This window comes from Bombus pyrosoma, linkage group LG6 (assembly GCF_014825855.1).
Source record: "Bombus pyrosoma isolate SC7728 linkage group LG6, ASM1482585v1, whole genome shotgun sequence".
Taxonomy (NCBI): domain Eukaryota; kingdom Metazoa; phylum Arthropoda; class Insecta; order Hymenoptera; family Apidae; genus Bombus; species Bombus pyrosoma.
Genome location: NC_057775.1, coordinates 12,738,861 through 12,761,408, shown reverse-complemented (window position 1 = coordinate 12,761,408; position 22,548 = coordinate 12,738,861). Strand labels below are relative to the sequence as shown.

The 22,548-nt window shown below is 37.2% G+C and overlaps 1 protein-coding gene across 23 annotated transcripts in view; it reads right to left on the bottom strand.

The window, feature by feature from the left end:
• The window catches only part of LOC122568291 (neurobeachin), a 417,885-nt gene that overhangs the window by 75,587 nt on the left and 319,750 nt on the right, over positions 1-22,548 (bottom strand). For 10 of the 23 annotated variants that reach the window (XM_043727878.1, XM_043727870.1, XM_043727875.1 and 7 more), the window contains 24 exons: positions 21,625-21,877; positions 21,395-21,537; positions 20,926-21,116; positions 20,736-20,844; positions 20,590-20,671; positions 20,179-20,495; positions 19,886-20,107; positions 17,663-19,490; positions 17,277-17,442; positions 16,830-16,983; positions 16,532-16,711; positions 15,536-15,676; positions 15,251-15,358; positions 14,780-14,951; positions 12,501-12,872; positions 10,992-11,122; positions 9,596-9,709; positions 8,371-8,578; positions 7,474-7,821; positions 6,154-6,280; positions 5,919-6,027; positions 5,631-5,806; positions 5,123-5,397; positions 4,811-4,947 (listed from right to left, as the gene is read on the bottom strand). In XM_043727878.1, the coding sequence (XP_043583813.1) occupies positions 4,811-4,947; positions 5,123-5,397; positions 5,631-5,806; positions 5,919-6,027; positions 6,154-6,280; positions 7,474-7,821; positions 8,371-8,578; positions 9,596-9,709; positions 10,992-11,122; positions 12,501-12,872; positions 14,780-14,951; positions 15,251-15,358; positions 15,536-15,676; positions 16,532-16,711; positions 16,830-16,983; positions 17,277-17,442; positions 17,663-19,490; positions 19,886-20,107; positions 20,179-20,495; positions 20,590-20,671; positions 20,736-20,844; positions 20,926-21,116; positions 21,395-21,537; positions 21,625-21,877 (6,063 nt within the window). The remainder of the gene's footprint in view (positions 1-4,810; positions 4,948-5,122; positions 5,398-5,630; positions 5,807-5,918; positions 6,028-6,153; positions 6,281-7,473; positions 7,822-8,370; positions 8,579-9,595; positions 9,710-10,991; positions 11,123-12,500; positions 12,873-14,779; positions 14,952-15,250; positions 15,359-15,535; positions 15,677-16,531; positions 16,712-16,829; positions 16,984-17,276; positions 17,443-17,662; positions 19,491-19,885; positions 20,108-20,178; positions 20,496-20,589; positions 20,672-20,735; positions 20,845-20,925; positions 21,117-21,394; positions 21,538-21,624; positions 21,878-22,548) is intronic. The other 13 variants (XM_043727872.1, XM_043727877.1, XM_043727892.1 and 10 more) reach the window with 7 other exon arrangements.

Genomic DNA, 22,548 nt, shown 5'->3' with positions numbered 1-22,548 from the left:
GTACCTTTCAACGGTTTTAATGGTGAACATGTGCTGGAGTCGAAACGTTGAATCGCGTGTAAGATTGGACAGATGGAAATTTGTTGGTCATTTTCTTGGATGTTATGTAACGGAGTTGTGTATAAAGGAAGAAGTTAAATGGTGGATTGTAGAAACATTTATTTACTAGATTAGCGGTTAATGTATCCATCCGTTATGCAGACTGAATGGTGATGACAATCGAACGGTATATTTCCAAGCAGTCATGTGTGTGATGTTCCATGTTTGTCACACTTTTCCTCGTAACAACTCTTCGATTAGATTAGTCAGTAATATATTACACATTCACAATACTTGAAATCTTTAATTTATTAGTTAATTTGCATTAAGCAATTCCATTCTCGGGTAATTCTTCGAAGAGGATGGAACTTGGTTAGCAGCAAAAAATCAAAATAAAAATTATCAATTGGAAAAGAAATTCAGAATAAATATTTATAGAAATAATTTTCTTTTATTCCCAAGCTTTCCGATCATCTCCATAATTTTATTTACGCTCGACGATTCTTGTGTCTTCTAGATTCTCGCCGCATATAAATGACCGCAGAGTATGAAGCAAGGACGAAGATTCTGTATGGGACGAGCGGATCTCGAGGGCAGGCTGGCGTAACGAGAGTACCGTGCGTGCTTGAAAGTACGGCAATTACCGAGCTGCCACTTTCCACGGAGCACGTAAGCCGTGCAACGTCGTGCGAATACAGTAAAGAGATGTAATAACTGTGTAAAGGCAGAATTTTAAACACCACGAGCTACTATTCGTATCCTTCAACGATTCTCTAAATTGCGATTCCTCGGAATTCATGAAACCCACGTTCACTTTTGCGCACGATACTATTGCCTCCTACTTCGTTTGCCGTGAATCAGTCTCCTCACCGGCGTAACCAAAATGTATATTAATTACCATACTAAACAACTATTCGAACCGATCGAAACGAAAAGAGATGCAAATGGAGAAAGAAAGAGAAACAATTAGAAAATCGTAAAAGATAAAACGAACGGTAGGATCTACTCGGATCAATGGGGAGTTGGAGTGAACGAAAAGAAAGAGAGAGGCCGCGCAGAACTCAGAAGGGCTTAGGATGTAACGGTCCATTATTTGTTTTAGATATTAATGTTCCTCGTGGACGATCAATAATTTACATCGGACGTAATCGCACGGTGTGCATCCTCTATCTCTAGCGCAGAACCCGTTGAAAGAGAGTGCATGGACATAGGATGAAGGAAGATAGAGGTAACCGAAGAGAAAGGAGACCCGTGTAAACAATAAATCACGATAAATACGTTTGCCCGGGACCATTATAAAAGCTCGAGCCGGGAGAGGAGGAGAATCGGCGCGATCGGCGAACAAGGTGAGGCCAGTCAGCCGAAGCTGGTGAACCGAGAGTTCACCGATATGCAGTCCCTCCCTGGGGCCACTCCCGATGCAGCCTCTCTTCTACGTCCGCGCATTACGATCGCTTAAGTCTCGACTCGACTATCGAGTGATCCATCGCCTACGAATTCGACGAAGCCTCCCGCCTACCCTCGGGACATCCTCGACTAATGAGCGTGTCTCGATCGTGAACCACTAGCCTCTCTTTCTCCGCTTCTATCTCGGCCTTTTCACTCTTCCTTTGCTCTCCTTTCTTTTAGCTCTTCCTCTTTCCTTGTTCTTTCTTTTTCTTTTTCCCTTTGGTCTGTTTGGTTGGCTTGTTTTCTTCGTTTTTCGCTCGGTTCTTTACTCGTTCCAGTCATCCACGCTTCCAGGTGCGTTCAGCGTGTTTCTGTTTAAACAGGATTCCAATTAAGAGGCGGGACGAGCCCGTGCTCCTATTCACAGACTCGTCTGGTCGAGATATATAGGAGATGACAGGTGGACATGACAAAATCGTCGGGAAGAGTAGGAATTCTTGGTGACCCTGGAATCGGACCCAAGACGCGACACTTTCGTGTTTAACTTTTTTGTGTCCAGTTTTCGAAAGATTGAAATTCAGCGACTAAAGTGATATTTTTTCTTCCAAGAATAGGTAGAAATATTGCGTTGCAATTTTGCTTCTTTCTTATTTATTATTTTATTCGTTCTTTATAAAACGAAGATTATTATTGGTTCAAACGCGTGACATAATAATAAGTGGATAACCTTCTCACAGCGAATATATCTTTTCTTCGAAATCTTATTCACCCTCCTATAGTTTTCTTTAAAAGGTATACCTTTCTATAAGGCTTAATTTACTGATCTGTTTCCAACTTATTCGTGTACGTATTCCAAAACATAGAATACGATGAAGATGAGCAAGATTTGCTCGAGGAATCTCTTTTCCTCTTTTCGCTCTCTCAAAATAAACATTGCGCGATTCATCAAAATCACGTTATTCACGTTCATTCGAATTATTGCATACAGATAAATTTCAAAGTTAGTATTACATAATTAAAAATTACAAAACGTTTCGACAATTTATATCATTCCTCTTTATCTACCAGTTATTCACCGATACTAAAATGAGTGTATAAGAATTCAATTAGGTACGTCTCTGTATTGTAACACGGACAATCCTAACCCAGTTTGTTCCTCTCATCTATTTCCCAACCGTCCATTAACCATACAAACGAACATCTTACACAAAGCAGAGCACAATATTTCTAGCCTCTCATTTACAAAACTCGAAGCTTTCAAGTAGCTTCTATAAATACCCAAGGTGGAATTCGATCGACGAGAGATACTTCTCGATCCATCGGTTCCCATTGGATCGCGAGGAGGATCGCGCAAACAGGATGTCTGCGGTAAACGTGCAATAGTTACTAGATAGGAGGGGAAGCGTGGTAGTTCCAGTGCATTCCTGAGAATCTGTATGCCCACCTATGCCACAGATGTGTGCTTAGTACGTGGTGGAGCGATGCAGAAAGCAAATAGAAAGAGAGAGAGAGAGAAAACGAGAGGAGAGCAGGCAAGGTAGATACCGGGCCCCGCGGGGGGCTCATAATTGCCGACCCTGAAGATCGGCCGACCCCATGGGGCCCTCCTCTGTTTGTTTTATTCCCTAGTTATACAAACGCGAGATCTACGACCGATATATGATAATCGGCCTCTAGTTCTCTCCAGGGTCCACAGTCTCTCGCTTCCCTTCTCGTTCCTCTTATCGCTCTAACTCCTTTTCTCTCTCCTTTTAATCTCCATTTTATTTACTTCCTTTCTTCCCGTCTTTTTTTATTCCGTTTTTCGTTCTCTTTCGATTTTCACTCGGTCGGATGACCGCCGTCGCGAGACGTGACTACATTATGCACACTGATAGACAGGGACACGTCCGAACCAATTCCAACTACGTTATTGTAGAAGCTTTCGCCACGTCTCATCATTTATGATTCGCATTTATTCAAATTCCTTGCTCCGACCTGTGATTAATACTGTTTGTCGCGAACCAACGCTGCCAGTGGTCTGCCTCGTCATTCTTCTCGGAGTCGAAGTTTATTTATAGTAAAATTCTTCTGAGAATTTCTGGAGTCGTAAACACGGTCGATAGCGTTTTTGGTAACTGCGTAGAAAATTTGTGTAGTTTGAATCTTTGGTAAATGGGATACTGTTTAATCAAAATATTATTCATTGCTTTTCGATTATTATTCTGCATAATTAATTTTGATATGAACGTCAATCTCGAATTTAAATTTCTTCATACATCATTCTGAGAATTTTTAGTTTTACGGTTCTTGCGTTAAAAAATACATAAATCATGCGACTAATATATTTGAATTTCCTTTTAAATTATTATCGATTAAGACCGATTTATGCGTGCTATAATAAATTTTATCGAAATATTATATAGCTCCAGTTATATTTCCTAGAATTTTCAATAAAAATTTCACGTATAAGTCTCCTCGAAAAGTGAGGAAGTTTATCTGAAGAATCGTAATGAAGCGAGTTGCTTGCCCAATTACTAATTAACAATCTATGTTTGGATTTGTATATTTGCAAAATTTGTGCATACATTTGTTGTAGAAAAATTTTCTTTGGCGAGTAAAGTGAGTCTCTGCGTGGCCCTAGATTTCAGAGCGCGAGGGAACGTTATCTGCATGGAGACCAGTAACCATATTTCAAAGAGATAGCTTCGCAAACGCAACAAGTTGCTCCAAATGCATGTAATAGACGGTATCTTAACGCGGACAAACTGACACAATGATTAATCATTAAGATTGTGTGTGACAAGTGATAAATGTAAGCAAGGGAATACAGTCGCAATATATAACGCGAAAAGTGACAAACATAATGTCTGTTCGAATCTCAGATTTTCTGTCGTAATCCGAAAAACAACTGAGTGATCAGTCAGCGAATCAATTAGAATTCTTTTCGATCTCAAATATTTCCTTTTGTCTATTTATACATCAAAGAACCAACAAGAGTAGCAAATTACATAAACACTTATCCTTAAGAGGTATCGTGACGGAATTACCGAACGTTTCTGTAATTGATATTCCTACGACATATTTCGTGTCATACAAAATGGTCGTTTTAATTAGTATAAGTAAAATTTTCATTAAATAAATAAAGATTTGTTTATCTTAGTTTAATTTAAATAACGATATATAGAGATTTATATAATTTAACTGAACTTTTTCTAAGCACAGAGTACGTCAGACCCAGGAAAAACAAGTTTTTAGCAATTAATTCCAACTTGATTAAAAGAATTGTATCGTTGCAAATGATTCAAGTTCCATTATTTACGTACAAACATTAACTTTCCCTTTGTATCAGCGCGTCCAATAATTTCAATGTCAATAGAAAAAGATTCATGTATGTACTTACCTCGCTGTCAATCTTCTTGAACTCTGGGTCGTCCTCATCCACCTCGAAGTACAGTTCCGCGGACGTCACGGAGATAATACCAGGAGCCACGATACCGGGCGCGATCAATTTTCCTTTCGTGCTGATGTTCACCGGGCCTGACAGAACACAATCTCGTTGTAGCTCACATACATCCGCGCATGTATATGTATATACATAAACGTATACACGTGTAACATAATTTAAACGATAGAACGTGTCACGTTTCGCTTACATATGCAAGCAAAGGAAATAAGAGAAAATAAAATGAAATGAAATGAAGGAAGATCTAACCTGTCAGATCGTTATCGAGGTCTCTGTCGTCCGACAACAGCTCACTGTCGTCCATCAGATCCGCCGACTGCAATTGCTGTTGATGTGCACGCGAGGCTGCGAGATGCGCGTGAAACTCTTCACGCGCTTGCAGAATCGCATCCTCGGGTGCACCGTGTTCCAGGGCCGCCTTCAGTGTAGCTTCGGGATGGCTCGAGCCTAGTGGATTGTGCACGAAACGCTTACGTCTACGTGCATCATCCTCCCAAGCATCTAGCTTCCAGTATTCGGCCAATCTGAATTTCAACAAGATTTTTTTTAATATGTAAATTTTAATCTTTAAGTATTAGATGGAAGTTAAAGAAATTCATTGAATCGTATAATATAAAAAAAAAAAAAAAATTGAGCACGTCAATCCTCCATATATTTATCTTTAATATTTGTTTTATTTAAAATAATTCTGTTTTATTTAATACAATTCTCGACACCCTAACAACATTCCAAATAAAAAAAAAATACGGCGACTCACTTTGCAGCCATTGGATCCATATATCCCCAAGCACCATGTTTGTTCGACAGGATATTACGGACCTTTTCCAACAATCTACTGGCAATAACATTGTCTCGTCTCCGTGCAGCCGTGATTAAGTGATCGCACATTCGTTCCTCTTCTCGTCGGTCGAGCAATGTTTGCGCGCATTGCGACTGAGCCAAAAATTTCAAAATCATTATCACAAAGTTTCATATAGCAATGCAAAAAACAGCAATCGCAAATTACGTCGAGAAATATAATTAAGTATACGTAAAAAACAGATACCTCGAAGTCGGCATGCTTGAGCACGTCGTCCGCTCTCATACGATTCAGGATAAACTCAGCCTCGTTGGCCACTCGCACTATATGATCCTTCATCGCGTGAGACAGTAACCTGCATAGTATAAACGCGAACTTTTACGATTTGCGTTACGAGAACCAGCGTAGTCCGAGCCGCGGTTTACTGCACGCACTATAACTCTGTCGTTCTAACGATCATCGTATAATGAGCCCTTCTTACCTTCCCTCGTTAACGAGCTCGATGAAAGCCAGGCCTGCGTGCTTCTGCAAGGAGTTCTGCCATTCTTGGGAACAAAGTAGCATCACCAATTCCACCACGGAATTGCTGTTTTTGAAGGTGATCAGTCCTAACGTGGAACAGGAGGATCGAATCATTAAAAATGTCTCGTTTGGTCGTTCAGTCGAATGGTCGAGAAAACGATGGGATTATGGATGGGGAAAAAGAAGTCACGGGGTTTGAAATTCAGTTGTAAAATACAGAGAAGAAGCAGCGGGACACGGATGGAAGAAAGAAATAGGAAAGGCATAGACGGCCGGGTGATTTATAAACGACCGGTGAACGTATCGCTTCTCGAGCTGTTGTTTAAAAATAAAAGTGCATCGATACGTGGCACGGCCGTCATCCGCGACGTTCCACGAATATAAAATCTCCGCGAAGTGCCATGGACTGCAGCCGCGTCACGTGAATACAAATGTTCAACGATTATCCCGGAATACGCGTTCCATCTTTCTAAGCGGAACCATAAACTGACTAATTTGAATACATTCGCTGCGATGAATCGACACAGATAAAACGAAAGGAATATACGAGCCTGGTGTTGATGCAAAGCGACTTAAGGATCCACTACGTTGGACTTTCCTCTAGAATTTCCCGACTATGTTGCACGATAAAGTTCATTTAATGGCTGTAAAAGTTTCCGTTCAAATAAGGAGACATATGTGTCACAGTTTATGGCCTAAGAAGAGAGGATCGTTACACGAGATTATCGCTTCAATTCTTCTTATGAATAGTAAATAGGTGTTTTTGTGAAATAAGGATAACTTGCGTTACTCGAAGCTGTGATCTACTTTTTTCTAATGCATTTTTCTTCAAAACATGTATTATATAATATATAATACTATTTACATAATTATAATACCATCGTCACATTTTTCTACGAACACATTAAGAACAGACATTTCTCAGATATTTCTTTTCGAATTTCATTTTCAAAAAGTAAAGATTAACATGACCAATTTTTACCACTGTCCATTGGTACTTTCCAAAAGAGAAGACACGCAATCCGTTCATAATGTGTTAAACGATACATGTACATATAAATAAACGTACAATCTTTACTCACAAAATACCATGAAATTAAATGATAATTCGTATAAGGTAATCTACATCGGATAACCGCTAGCACATTTAAAACCAAAAGCTCGAACTATTTTACACAACCAAATTCTACAACAAAATTGTAGCAGTATTAAAATAAAAACGTATTCATACCAAGCAATACACACATATTAGTAGATTAGTTGAAGAGATTGCACTTACGAGTCCTACCTTTGCCTTCTATCAGCAATTCTCGTCCGTGGGAGCCGACGAGAGTTTTCGAGAGGAAAGGGGCAAAGTCCACCATGATTTCCCGCAAAAGCGGGCAAACAGAACCCAGTGCCATTTCTAATTTTTGCGTGAGCGACGCCTCGCGCGATGGTGTTGGAATTGGAAGATGGTCGACCAGTCCCTTGATCGGTAACTCGTCCGGACGTGGCGACGCAGAAGTCATCACCAATCTATCCGATACGCGAACCACTGAGATTTCCCCGGAAGGTTTCTCACCGCGTTCCGCGTTACTTAGCATCCCTTGCTCCAGAACGTTTCCTTCGCTATCTTGAATCTCACCTGTATCAGAAGGGAAGATCACAGTTCTCATTTTTCATTCCACATTTCCATTTCGAAGTTTTCTAAACTAACACGTTCGGTATCAGCGAGCATCACGCGTGCAAACTGCAGGCGAAAAATAATGCGCATTCGATATAGTAACGTTTCTTTACATAAACGCATTTTTCTTAATTTCCGCATTTCAATGTCTAATTTCAACGTGTTTGGTTTAGAGGAATTCAGACAATATTGAGAATTTCAAATTGAAAAAGATTAAAAAACAGAAAGAAAAAGAAAAGGTAAAGGTACGAGGGCAGAATTTGTTTAAGCCGTAGAAAGGGAAAGAGTTGGCGATGGTATCGTCAGTTTGGAATTTGGAACCAAATCTTCTGAGAAAACTGCCGCCAGACAGGTAGTTTATAGATTCTTATCTTTGGTCTTAACAGTTGAAGCTTGTCTCGGAATAGAATTTAGTTTGGGGATAATAGAGAAACGAAACAAAAGGATATAAAAGAATAAATGCCCTGCCAATCTACTTCCTTTTATCGTAACATCAAATGGATTTCTTACCGCGAGTGTGCGCCATGTTGTGAATATTTCGCGGATCTTCCCTTTGATTCGTCATTGGGATCGTGTCTCCGTCTTCGTTAAGATTTACATCGGTCCAAGCTTCCTCGGAGGAGTTGTGTTTGTTCTCATTATCCGTGGCCACCTCGGAAGGACTGGCATCCGCGGTAATATTGCTACGATGCACCGTTTCTTCGCTGGAGTCGTTGCTCTAAAAGGGACGACATTAACATCTCGGTGTGTTCACAAAATATACTCGTTATACATATATTTATTAGGTACGTAGATTAAAGAAAATCGGAAAATATAGGATCGATCGGTTTTAACACGATTGTGTGTATATTGAATTTCAAGAGAATTCTATTTGATCTCTAAAATATTGTTTTATATCGTTGACGTGTTATAAATAATTCGTTGAATGAATATTTCTCAAGATAGATACATCGTGAAAGAAGTGTATTTAACAACATTACTTTTAATGGAGACAATTTCAAACAACACTACGGCTACTTGGCTACTTGATACTGAACACTGTATTATTTCTAACGAAAGCGTAGCTTCCGCTGAACACACTATTTAATCATAAATACCTATGATATAATAACAAGTCTTAGGAACGTTTACTTGAGAAGAGAATCAAACGACATGTTCTGCTTACTGATTAAGTCTCGCGTGCTATGCATTTACTCGACGACATGCAGTTAATCGTAACAACACTAATACGCAGTCATCTAATATACGTGTAAACAAGGAATATAAAAGCTTCCTAGATTCTCAAGCCACGATACGGCGAACGTAATATCGTAATGGCTACGCTTGATTACGTCCATAAAACCGTACGTAACAAAAATACAGTTACGTATGGGAAGATTATATAGGTGGATAAGCCACCGTACAGTAAGACGAATCGATTTTAGTCTCGTACTATTTTCTATCGTTAATTGCGTAGCCGTCAAACGGGCATTCGTTCTTGCTTTCATCTCTTCTTGCTTTCGATAGATGAAAAAAAGAGGAAAAAGAAATATAAATGCATCGATTATGTAAGAAAAATCGGAATAGTTTTTTGAATCCCCTTCCAAAAAAAAAAAAAAAAAAAGAAAGAAAGATCATGTCGAGACGATTGTTTAGCTTGTTTAGCTAGTTTCTTTGTCAGGGTACATCGTTAAAGTTCCCTGTTTTGTTTATGAGATTTTCTGTTCCGTGTCCGTACTCAAAGTCAAACTTTTACCTGGACATTTCGTGGCAGTGGTTCAGTAGGTCTTGTCGAAGAGCCAAGCGTTGGTTCTGACGAGGTGTAATCCTCGAGAATTGTCCGTGGCCGAGGTACACCACTGTGACCTCCCTTCAGAACCAGTAGTTAGTACGCATAGCAATGCAAGCAGAGGAAGTTAACGTTGAGAAAAATTAAAGAGTAAAAGTATCGCATGCTCGAAATAATTACAGAGGTTGCACAGATACAAGATAGAGGTACAATATCCTCGGGGATAATCGAGGATTACATTTATACGTACACATTCGAATCGAGCTTCAAAGAAGGGCATGTTTCATAGTTTTATCGCAATCGTTGGAAATTTTATATGTACTTTTGAACTTCACGTGCGAGAACGAAACTATGTGTGGAATTATCTGGTACAATTACTTTTGACTACGTAAGTGCGAAAGAACATCGTTAAATATTTCACTAAAGTAAACACTACGTGCTGGATGTAGCTCGAACTGTTACGTTTTTAGATCAGAGAATTACTTCGGGATCGATTAACGTGTTAGCTACTCAGGGTATAATTGAACAACTACTTCTAAGGAGAACTTTCAGAATCGAAACTCTGATATATCGATTAATTTCATACCATCAGATCTGTTTATTAACTTTACAGTTTTGTTAAAGATCTACTGTTTGTTATCAGGCTATCAATACTTGGGATGCATGCAGATTGTTCATTGGATCAGAAATTTCAACAGAGACACGCAGAGATTTAAGTTAAGTCAAGTATCTACGGTAGAAGAATCGGAAAATGACAAGTCGAGTAAACGAAATGCAAAGCGCATCGCGTGGGCTGGAGAGTGCCAATTCCATCGTAACAGTAGATCGTGCGTGACAAGAAAGGTGCAAGAGAATCGTGTCGCCATCGAAATATCGAATGTCGTAAAAATCGTATCAAATATATATATATATATATATATATATATATATATATATATATATCAAGATCAGGATTCCGAAACGACCATTACATCTTTTTAAGATTTTAATTCGGTGAAATACACAACGAAACATGGCTGTATCTCATCAAAGGCATGCAATCTCAAGTAAGGTTGTCACAAATCATCTCGAGCATCGATGGTTTTATATATGTATACCGAGAGAGAATTAAAGAATCAAGAAACAAAAAAAAAGTTTCGCTATTATCATATACTTTCACGTAGAGACAGCACTGAGGAGAGATTCACAAGATATTTTTCGCTTTTTACCTGGGAACAACGGATCAATTAATTCCGACGTATGCATCTTTCGTATGGGTAGATCTTTTACGTAGCACGTTTTTTAAACGACGTACAGCAATAGTTGTACAGCAACATCTTGTCGAATAGGTAAGGGGTAAGGAGGACATTTGTTGGTCACTTACCTTCGTTGATGGAGGGCCTGACGACGTAACGTCGTGATCTGCCAAGATCGACGAATTGTTCTCGTCGACGATTATCACCTCGTATTCACCGTCATCTTGAGAACCAGCTTGGCTCATTATACCTCCGCTTCCTGCAAACATATTTCACCATTGTGATGATCTGTACTTAAAAGTATCGGGATATTTCATCTTGCAAAGCAGGCCGACATGAACGATCATGCGATCGACGATTTTATTAATGACAAATATTGTTTTTGTATTGGTTAATAAATCTTTGATATTTCATTTAATCATATTTTATGTCTTTGGATTATTGACGTCGATCGCATTGTAGGGAGAGGAGATGCATTATAGTGCATGAACTCAAGACGGAGAGGAAAATACGAAGCGTAATTAGGAACGTAATCGAAGCATTCAAACTTGTTCAACAATTTGAAGAAGAAGGAAATAGTTCCTAGAATAATGAAATTTTATTCGATTAATTTCTTACCATTTTGCATTTCCTTCTTCTTCAAAGCGTATTTTCAAATGAAATAACGTTTGATAATTGTAATAAACGCAAGAAAATTATTGCCAATATTTTAAATACGTAAGAATAGTGCACGCGTCGACGCTTTCTAGAGATTCTTTTCATCGCAGTAGAAATTATAGTAATATTCTCGTAAAATATCGTTTTAGTTTATGCATGTTTATCAAATTTCCAGCTGGCAAAATAATCTGAAACGTGCAACTGTCATTGGTGAAGAAACTTAACGGTAACTATCATTTATTCGTAAGTTAACTTTCATATGTTAGCAAGAAGAATAGTCTTGCGTTAGATCAGAATAGTGGATGCGTTTAATGGAATCAACATCACGCAAACTTGCATTGTGAGTTGCAATCCGCAACATGCAAACTTTTCGGTTGCTCGCAAATCGCAAGTGGTGCAGTTTTCATTCGAAGCTTGTGCTCCAAGCTTTCAAACCACATTAGAGAATCAACGTATAACGCATCATATAATTGCAACGTCTGCAAACGAAATTATCCAACTTTACTTTTCTGTCGCAAAACAATAGGGAAAACAAATATGGCAGCTGAAATTAATTTATAAAATAGTTCTCTAGAATCAAATATATCCAATCAAATATTTTTTTATTACCAAACAAAAATAATAACCAAGATCAAATAATAAGAATCAGAACGATGCTTATGCGTGTGTAAGTACGTGCATGTGTATGTCCATGTGTAAAAGTCAAACCTCAGGTTGGCTCAAACTGGTTAATGAACGGCAAACATGCAGACAAAAATATCGATACGCCGATGATATCGATAAAACAAAGTAGGAAGAATAATCGAAGAATATACGAAAATATAAAAGAATAAGTAATTGAAGGGAGGCATGAGAAAAGAAAATTAGTGTCGGTAATTCGTTCGTTGGCCAATAGTAGACGGTAAGAAAAATATCGAGCAGGCGATAAAGAAACAAACTCGAGCATTCCGTGGAACACAACGTTCGGACAATCGAGTTACCTTGCAGACCAACACCGGAGTTTCTATGACAGAGATTTCGGGGCTGATCGATATGCTTTTGAAGCGTATGATGGTGATTGTTGTTATTATGATGATGGTAATGATGATGCCGATGATAGTTATGGTTATTCGGATGATGGTTGTAATGATTACTGTGGTGATTCGGGAGATAATAGTTGGAGGGGGGCTGGCGATTAGAGTGCCTGGCAGCCGGTAGCGGGTGCTGGTGGTGGTGCTGGTTCATGTGGTGGTTGGCATTGGCATTGACATTCGCATTGGCGTTAGGGTGAGATCCCGGGAGGAACTGTGGGTACACGTGGTGAGACCACTGTGGAAACAGGGGCCGCCCTCCTCCACCACCATTCCCATCTGCTGAGGAACCACATTTACCACATTACCACGATTCGAGACCATATGCCCTCCGTGTTTCTGTCATGCGTTTGATCTTTTTAATTATCTGAACGTGTCACTATTCCTTAGTCCTTCTACTGGGTTTCTCTCTGTTTCTTAAAAAAAGCGTGTAATTTTTCCAAATTGCCCTAGCGTCTTCCATGTTGGGAGATAGATAGTAATATTTCACATCTAAATAGGATCATAATTAATTGGGATTTCCTTTAATTTTTTTTAATAATTTGTTTAGATTGTTTGTTTTTTTATTTCAGTACCCGAAGCTCGAAGTTATCTATACCAATCCTTTCTAAAACGGTTATTATCTATAATATATATCTAAGATAAATTCCACAGGTGTAAAATTAAGACAGATATCTAGTTCATTTGTATTGTTCACAATTACCATTATTTTTTTTTTTATTTAATTGAATAAATCGTATTAAGGGTAATTTTTATTGTCACAGAGACTTTTCAATTATTATAAAAACAAGATTCTCGCTGTTGTAATTTTCATCGATCACTTTCAAATACAGATATTTAAAATCTCGTTTAAAATTTTTAATTCAAATTTATGTACGAGATAATAATACAGAGTGAAACTCAGCAAAGAATACAGCGTGAAACTTCGCAGTTTTTTCAGAGAACAATTAAATTACTGAATTATATAGGAAAGTGTAAGATACTAATTTTAGGAGCATCGCATAGTTCAAATATAACATATATTGTCGAACATTTAAATGATATATGTTGTCAAACATCCAATTGTTTCTAAAGAAACATTCAACAGACGTAGTTGATGTATGTTACCTTGTTTCATTATCATTTATGGTCAACATCTTTTGAATTTGTTTTACACAAATAAATTGTTTGTTTTATAATATAAAATAATAGCGACATTTAAACAATATATATATCTAAACCGAACAGAAAGAGTGCTAATGCATTCGACAAACATCAAAACTCTCACTGTCAGATACATAGAAAAATAATTCATACAGTGCAATTCGACATGCGCTCTATTCAGTGTAATGTGCTGTTCGATTTGCTGCTACACAATTAAAGTGCATAGTGTTCCACAGCATCTACGTATTTGCATATATATTCGTGTTATTCACAAAATGATCTATTATTTCACTTTTCAATCGTCCAATTACTTTGGTTTGATTTTATTTCATTTTTATCGTAATGATAATTTCTTATGTATCTTTTTGCATCCTATATTTGTTGAATTAAAATTACATTTAAATTCGAAAAGGAAAAATATAGTTCTTTTCGAAATATGAATATCATGGGAAATATGCTCATTTAGTTGTTGACAATAACAATCATGTCATAATGTTATGTCACATTTAAAGTGTAGAAAAAATAAGTTTTCTTATTTAATATAATAATCAGAAGATACGATAATATATATCTGACATGTAAGAGTTTTGAAGTAATAATTTGATACTATTACTATTAATCTTTTTTAAACAAACAATTAGTACTTCTTATGTAGAATTTGTTAGAGGCAACACATATGTATTCGAAATGGAACACACATATATTAATGTCAACATTAATTTCAAAGATTTTTATGTTCTTTACTAACGTTTTTTTCTAAAATCCTTACAAAATTCCTACAAATAGCAAATCTATAGTCACCTCTACAAATTGTAGTTAGATCATTTTTTGCGTTAATTTAGTTACATGTAGCATTAAGCATTTCAACGCTTAAATCGAATAAATCCTACAATGAAAACAATGCTCCTGGATAAAGTAATATTAAAGAATTGTTTATTCCTCTTTTACTAGGCGTCATGTGTTTACGTTTATCAATTAAGTTTCTCCAAATCTTGTATCATTTTAGTGTAACAGATTGTTTAATAAGATAATAGTGTATACCTTACCTGAAGGGCTACCTGGTCTTAAACTAGCACCATTAGTCTGTATTGTTTGAACTGGACTTGGTGGTCGCTGTGATATTGGTGGTTCCAATATATCACGGTACTTTGATACCATTAGTACAGAGATGAAGTAAACTATAGCGAGGGACAGAAACTGGGCCTGCTTGGTTTCCTCCTGAAATGAAGAAAGGAAAATGTGCTTCTTATTAGTAATATCTACTTATTACTATTCTTATTATTAATCCTATTGAAGTCATCGAATTTTTTATGTCTGAATACAGTCAGAAAAAATGTAATGTTTTAAGAAAATTTTCCGAAATATAATTGAAATTTTGCGAAAATATAATTGGAATGAGAAACAACTATGTACTTAAATCTAAACAATTTTTTAACGACAGAAAAATATAATTCGATGGGAAATAATACAAAGAGTGTAGTAGAATGAATGATACGCGAAATATTCTAAATACTTACAACATCTCTGTATATCACAGCTCTTAAGCGATTCACGTCCATATCTTGCAGTAATTTCTCTGGATCTTTTATAGGACTTAATTGATGTGCCAGATTATCCACTATGTTCTACAAAAATAGAGACGATACTTTACTTGACCGTTGGTAAACGATGTTAACATATCACTGTGAACGCTATTCTCTATACGATACGGCTTCGAATAAGTACATGATATGTAATTTGTCAATATCGATGACAATAACACATTTCTCTAGATAAATTAAGTTCGATCAGATGAAACATACCTTGGGTGATGTTTGAGCTCCACGTATAAGAGACTGTATGTGCTGTGATTTATTACTAGAACCAATCTGTCGACCTAACATGCTGTACGATCTGCCACGTTCTTTACACTCTAAGCAGTTTCTAACGGCACATGTACAGACCTATAGAAGCATTTCATCAGATGAATATAACAAAAACATATAATGTACACATACATGTTGAAGTTCTATGTTATACATTTACGGAGAACTAAAAATATTATGGCTATTTAAAACACTGCTGATATAAGAACTATTTCTATTGATAAAAAATATAGACTACGATAGTGTTAAGGTGAGTGTGGCTTTCAATTTCCTTTACGCGAAGTATATGATTTCTTATTATTTCCAGATATCAGCATTCGAGAGAATTATAATATGTATATTACAACAGATAATTATATTTTTGGCTTTGGATCGAAACATGTGATACAGTAATTTTATACGTAAATTTTTATATAGATAGTTTATGTGTTATGACACTATGAAACACCAATATGTATATACAGATAAAAAAATTAATACGAAGCACAATCTATATGATTATTCTATTTTAATTAACTTCGTCTTTCATATGAGAGGGGGTACATTGAAAATCAACAATAAAAGTCGTGTAGAAACCTTAATTTTTACTCTCAGGGAAAATATATTGAAATGCCGAAAGACGAAGTTCATCGATTAGTGTTTGTGTGTATAATAATGTATGTAAGAAATTTCGTTTATCAGGATGCGCACTGATAACCACGAATCTAATAAATGTGGATCGAAAACACTTAATATGGTCTTTTTCAATAACCTCACTCCATTTGTTTGTTCTATCGACATTCTACCATATTCATAAAAAGAATTAATTTCTTCAACTATATATAAATGTCACAGAAAACGAGCTTTTCATGAAATTCGAATTACACGGTGTGGTATAATAGTGATGTATCTGTTTGAGAAACGAAAAATACTACGTGAACGATAAATACAAACCAGTCTTAAACACTGCCTTAGAATACCGCCACTAGACATATTCTTCTCAGCCTCCAGTTCACCGAAATTTAAAGAGCTGGCGAAGATAAGTACATCAGCCATGTTGACTAGTCTTTGCAGAAAAGAAACCGCTACCTCAATTGGCATCCCCTGCGTTGGTTCAATTACATCCAATTCGTTCTATGAATATATCCAAGCACCAATTAAAAAAAGGAATCCGTGAAAAATGAACTTTCCACCTGGGATATGCTCTTCTATGTGAAATCAGGGAAAAATATGGAAAAATGTTTATACATACATTTGGTGAGGTCGCCGATGCTAGAAGCGGTAACAATCCTCCGCAGGCAATTATAAGATTGTCAGCTAGTTGCGAAATTAGGTGAACAGTATTAACAACAAAAATTGCGTTCTCGCTGCTGTTTACAAAGTCCAACACTGACTTCGTCGAATGACTGGAACACAGTGGAATATTGAATTTAGCAATAAATTGTATCGCAAGTTTATCATTATATTAAGTCGAGTAATAAATTCGTTCGTCCTTAAAATTTTTTAGAAATTGTAAACATACACTTATTTGAATTTTTTGATAGAAGATGTAAATCTATAGAGAAATAAAATAAATTAATTAATCCTTGATTCGAGAGATTTCATACTAATGAACGTGTTACGTGTTTTTTTTTAGAAAAGGCGTGAATGAAATACTGCTGTAACTAATAGTACATGGTAGAATTAGATATTTATGTACCTTCTCCAGACTTGAATGTCTGTCTCTAACGAGAAGAGGACATCCGAGAGTAATCTTTGATGTATGTAAGACCATTTGAATTCTGGTATTCTGAAAGGAGGACGAGTCGGGCCTGGACTAAACATTGGTCTTGTAGAAGGATTACCTTGCTTCGATCGTTTTGATTCTATAATAAATATCAACAGTTTTGTATAATGTGTTGAATACATATAATAGATTAAATAATTAGTAAACTGCGAATGTTTATGTATTTATGGGAAACTCAAAGGCCTAAAATATCGAAAATAATTAATTTTATTCACAAAAATATAAATTTTCATAAACATCCACGATTTAATAATTAGGTAACAGAAAGCAAAGAATAAACATGTTATGGAAATTCTCACCGAAATGATTGGGATCCACTTGCGTGGACGTTGAGGCACTCCTTGGTCGTTTCTGTGGCGACGATGTTTTACGCAAGGGTACGGGTAAAGAAAGAGGTTCGTTACTGTTTAGATTATCATCGGTGGTTGTCTCGGTGGATACAGCTGGTAAGCTGGCTCTGCGATGAGCATCTACGTGATCCGGAGTTAAATCATTCAATAACGAATTATCCCTCGCAACCACTGTAGAACTAACGATTTGAGGCACAGCGTCGGGCATATTTTTATTTGCATCACAGACCGTAGATATTGTTGGAATTTGCTGTTTAGGATTTGGCACTTGCGTCACATTATCTACAGAACTTTGAATATCGCTATTACTACAAACACTATCTGTTACTTCTACCTCGGTTTCAGTTCTCACCGGAATGTCTGACTGATTATCGCTTACGTTAGTAGAAATAGTGGACGGCACCCTTGAATGTTTTTCAGTTACCTTCTCCTCGTTATCATTAATAACAGCACTTTTGTCCTCTGTTACAGAGTTCACGGCGCATTTCTCACTACTTAACTCACTAGTCACTACTGTTTCCACTTTCTTGTCTTCTACATCTACCTTCGTCTTACCGGTCTCGATATTTTCTATTACGCTAGTTGAGCAATTGGAATCTTTCACGGTTTCCTCGGTATCGTTTTCAACGCTCTTCTCAATGTCGACGCTTGTGTTTTCCGTGTGTTCAATGTCCTCGTTAACATTGTCGTCAATTTTATCCGTCTCTTTCGACTTTATATCACCCAAATTGTCTTGGTTCTCCGTCGGTGTTAAATACGCTTCTGAGGTATCGCTGTCGATCACTTCTCGATCGTTCTCCAATTGCAGCTTCTCGATATCTTTGATGGTCAATGGCTCTGACGTTTCGCTGGAGGAAATAGGTAGCACTGATTCCGAATCAATCTGTTCCGTTGAAACAACAACGCCTGTGGAATCTTCCTCTACTATCTGTTTGCTCGTCTGTTCCATTTTTTCGGAAGCCTCTGCCGTATCAGAAGAAATCTCATCACTGGGAGTGACTTTATCTTCCACGTTCGATTTTTCTTTAGACGTTTCATCAACCTGCTTTGTAGGAGCTTCAACCTCGGTTTCAGCATCAGCCTCAGCTTCTACCTTAGCTTCGACTTCGGTTTCAGTTTTAACCTCAGCTTCAACTTCGGTCTCCGCCTCGGCTTCTGTTTCAGCTTCAGCTTCAACCTCACCTTCAGGTTCAGTTTCATCATCTTGCGACTTCTGTATGCTAGAAACACCAGTACCAGACGCATCTGTATTGTCTTGAGATACCGATGCTGTTTCTTCCATCTGTTCAATGTCTTCCTGTTTAGTCTGTACACTTTTTTCCTCCACCTTTTCAACGGGAGATGATTGAGAGACGATTTCCTCCTGTGATTTCTGTTCTGAAGAATCGTCGTCCTTCTTCAGAACTTCCTGCACCGCCAAGGAATCTGGGCTGGAACCTTCGATCTTATGAACCTCGCTATAGAAATCACTGGAGCTCTCTATTGATATCGCTTCGCTGGTCTCCTGAGTCGTTGGAATAGAGACAGCTTCGCTGTTTCCTTCTTCGAGAATTGTCGGCGTGTCCGTATGAATTTCACGCGCTGTCGTCGGTGTTTCTGGTTTGTCACTCAGTCTAGAGTCCAAGGATATCGCTTCGCTCGACTGAGCAGTGTCCAGGGTTTCGCTATGCGATTTGATGATAGCTGGACTGCCGTCGCTTTCAGTATTGTCTATCGAGTTCAAATCGCAGCTGCAGGACTCTTCCAAACGATCGTTGCTCTCGGTTGCATCGAACTCCTGAAAATGGAGTTAGTTATCATAACATAGTACAGTACGATTGATGTTCTAGTGCTTATATATCACTTATTTCAAGAAGATATTTTATATTTGTTCATCATATACAGTGGCTTACAAAAGTAAATGAATATTTGCCATAGAAAATTTTTATTAACGCGAAAACTTCATTAAACGCTACAATGAGATACGACTAACGTGATTATACTGAAATAGGTTTGAAAACCATAAGAAAACTTTGTTACAGAAAATAGTAGGATGAAATGTTGCTACTTTCTCGGACATGTAAGTATCTATTCCCTTTTTCCATTTCTTAAACCTCAGAATCTTCAAACACGAATTTAACTAACATAGTAAGACCCTTAAATAGCTTAATCCTAAAAAACTTGATATCCAACCTTGTAATTCCTTTCTACATGTTGCACTTCGTGGTTCTGTTGATTGCCCCAGGGTGATGGTTTGCTATATCCATTATTCCCTGAATGTTGTTGATCCCAACCGGAGATAGTGCTGATTGGCCTTTGCTGTCTTAACTCGGGATCCGTAATGTTATCTGATCGTTGCCTCTCGTAATGTTCGTACATCTGAGCGAACTGAAGCTTGAATTCCTCATAGGATACCTGGAACAGTGCAACATTGACCTTACCGTAGGAATTGTCTTTAATTTTGTCCACTATGTTAGAATATTTACCTTGGAGTGCACGATGGCCAGAGTGTCTACCCACACTCGCCATCCACCGTACTCGTGTTTTATAGCATGATGCAGAAGCATACGAAACAACGAGTACACCATATCCGAGATCTTTTGCTCTTCCGTGTTCTTCGGATGAATGTAGGCCATGGCTATTAGCCATTCCTGCCATACAGACATCTGTAGAACAGTTCGACGATTTTCTCGATTGTTGTTGCACAGCAATGTCATATCCGAGAGGAACAGCTTCTTCACTTCCAACAGTTGCTCCGTTTGCTTGGATTGTCGAATTAATGTCGCTACTACCTTTAGAATCACTGCAATTATGTATGTAATTGTTAATATCATATGATATGCTTTTATATAGATTTATATTCCTATCATTTTAGATTAACTGATTTGATGATTTACTTGGATTTTCTAAACGATAATGGGACTCTGGTTCAGGGTGTCTGGCATAAAGGATCTGTTGGCTAATGTGCTCTGTCATAATCTGAAAGGATATTGTATAAATTAGAATAGTAATTGATTAGTTAAATTTTTACTGAAAATAGTACCTCGTATAAAACATTATAGGTGGGTAGTGACAATGTCTCCTCGTTCAATAGTAATCTTTCGGCCAATAATGTGTACAAGTTATGAGGGCTCATAACATCATATTTTCGTCTGGAATTCAAAAAAAGTATCTTAATAGCTATCAAATAAATACTTCTCTTTTTTTTTAATTTATTTATTGAATTAGTTTACTTGTGTGTACTACGGCTTAAGAAGAATCCCAACAACTTCAAAGCTTGTAAACGTATTAATTGGCTTTCCGCCGCTAATAATTTAAAAATCGTTCTGACGCCTTGCTTCGCATCGAAAGCTGGAACCATCGATGATGGGTGCTCCGACATTAATGATATAAGCATTTGCAAAACATCGTGTAGATTTTCGTCCTGTGAAAAGATATAAATTACATTATTGGCCGGATCAACAAACTCACTCTTATTATTACAATATTCGAAACAAAAAGCTTCCTTTTTTCAAACTTGAATATTCTTTATTTCAACATTCGAAACAATACGAGAAACAAACATAAGTAACAGACATACAGAAACAAAGACAAGTCAAAATTAATTCTTTTCATTTTTCTACTCTTATCCTTCATCAAAGGTTAAGGTTAAACTTTATGTCATCAAAAGCATTTTTACACAATCAATTGCGTGCACCATACCTCGTGTATTGTCGTCAGATAATTCAGAATACTCTGCAACTCGTCATCCTTCACCCCATTCCCGATCATAATCAATTGTTTCAGAAATAACAAAATATAAGAACGTATTGTCAAAATATCCTTCTGTTGAGGTCGCGGCCCATCTGCAATGAATCGGAAACGTCATAAATCCGCCATAACCTATCAAACCTTATGGAAATACATATTTCCATGTATTCAAAATTACTCACCAAGTCCTTTGGGTGTGATTCCACTCTTCGCTCGCGGATTAGCAACCCAGTAATAGTACTTAAGCGTGTGCACTGTTTGTAATACTGTGGAGACTCTCCTTACATTAGAATATATTTGCGTGTCACTGAGGAACTCTGTGGCCAAGTACGAATAGAGCCGCGTTTGTACCGGCGGCGGTGTATAAATCCACAGAGCGGCATTAAAAAGTACGTGGTCCAATAGCTGCCATGTTAGGAATGAAAAGTAAAACAACTACATCACCATGGATCTGCCTGTTCTTCGGACACACCAATCTAGCCGACTTTTATGTATTCCTTATTTGTTTACGTGGTCTTTTTGTTTCTGCTTCTTAGATACATTTCTCCGGTTTCATGGATACGGATGGAAATGAAATAATCGCACCAGCGGATAATAATATTATGCTCGTTATATCGAGCGTACAGTCTCGTTATGGTGAATTTCAAATAGGAACTTAACATTTAGAACTGTGCAGCAGGGTATATATGTATACCGTAGAATGGAAAGTACATAGGAGGGAAATTTGAAAATAAGAAAAAAAAAGAAACTGAGAGTGCCGATAAATTTATCGTACAGAGTTTGCGACACATTATCAAAAAGAAAAGTAGATTGAGGAGAATAGAGATGACAATTCATGTCAAACATTCATGCACCGAAAAATCAATATTGAGAATTTGGTAGCTCTGAAGGCAATATTGAGACAAATTGAAGAAATTACATAAAAATCACAGAACCAATCAATATTCCACAGGACGTACATGAATTATGAATTTTAATATTAATTTTTGATATTTCAGACCATATAAATATACTTTTATAAGCAAATATTGAGATAGAAGTCTTCCTTTCTTTCATGATTTAGCTGTTCACCGCGAGAAAAGGATGTCCCAATATTTGAACTGTGC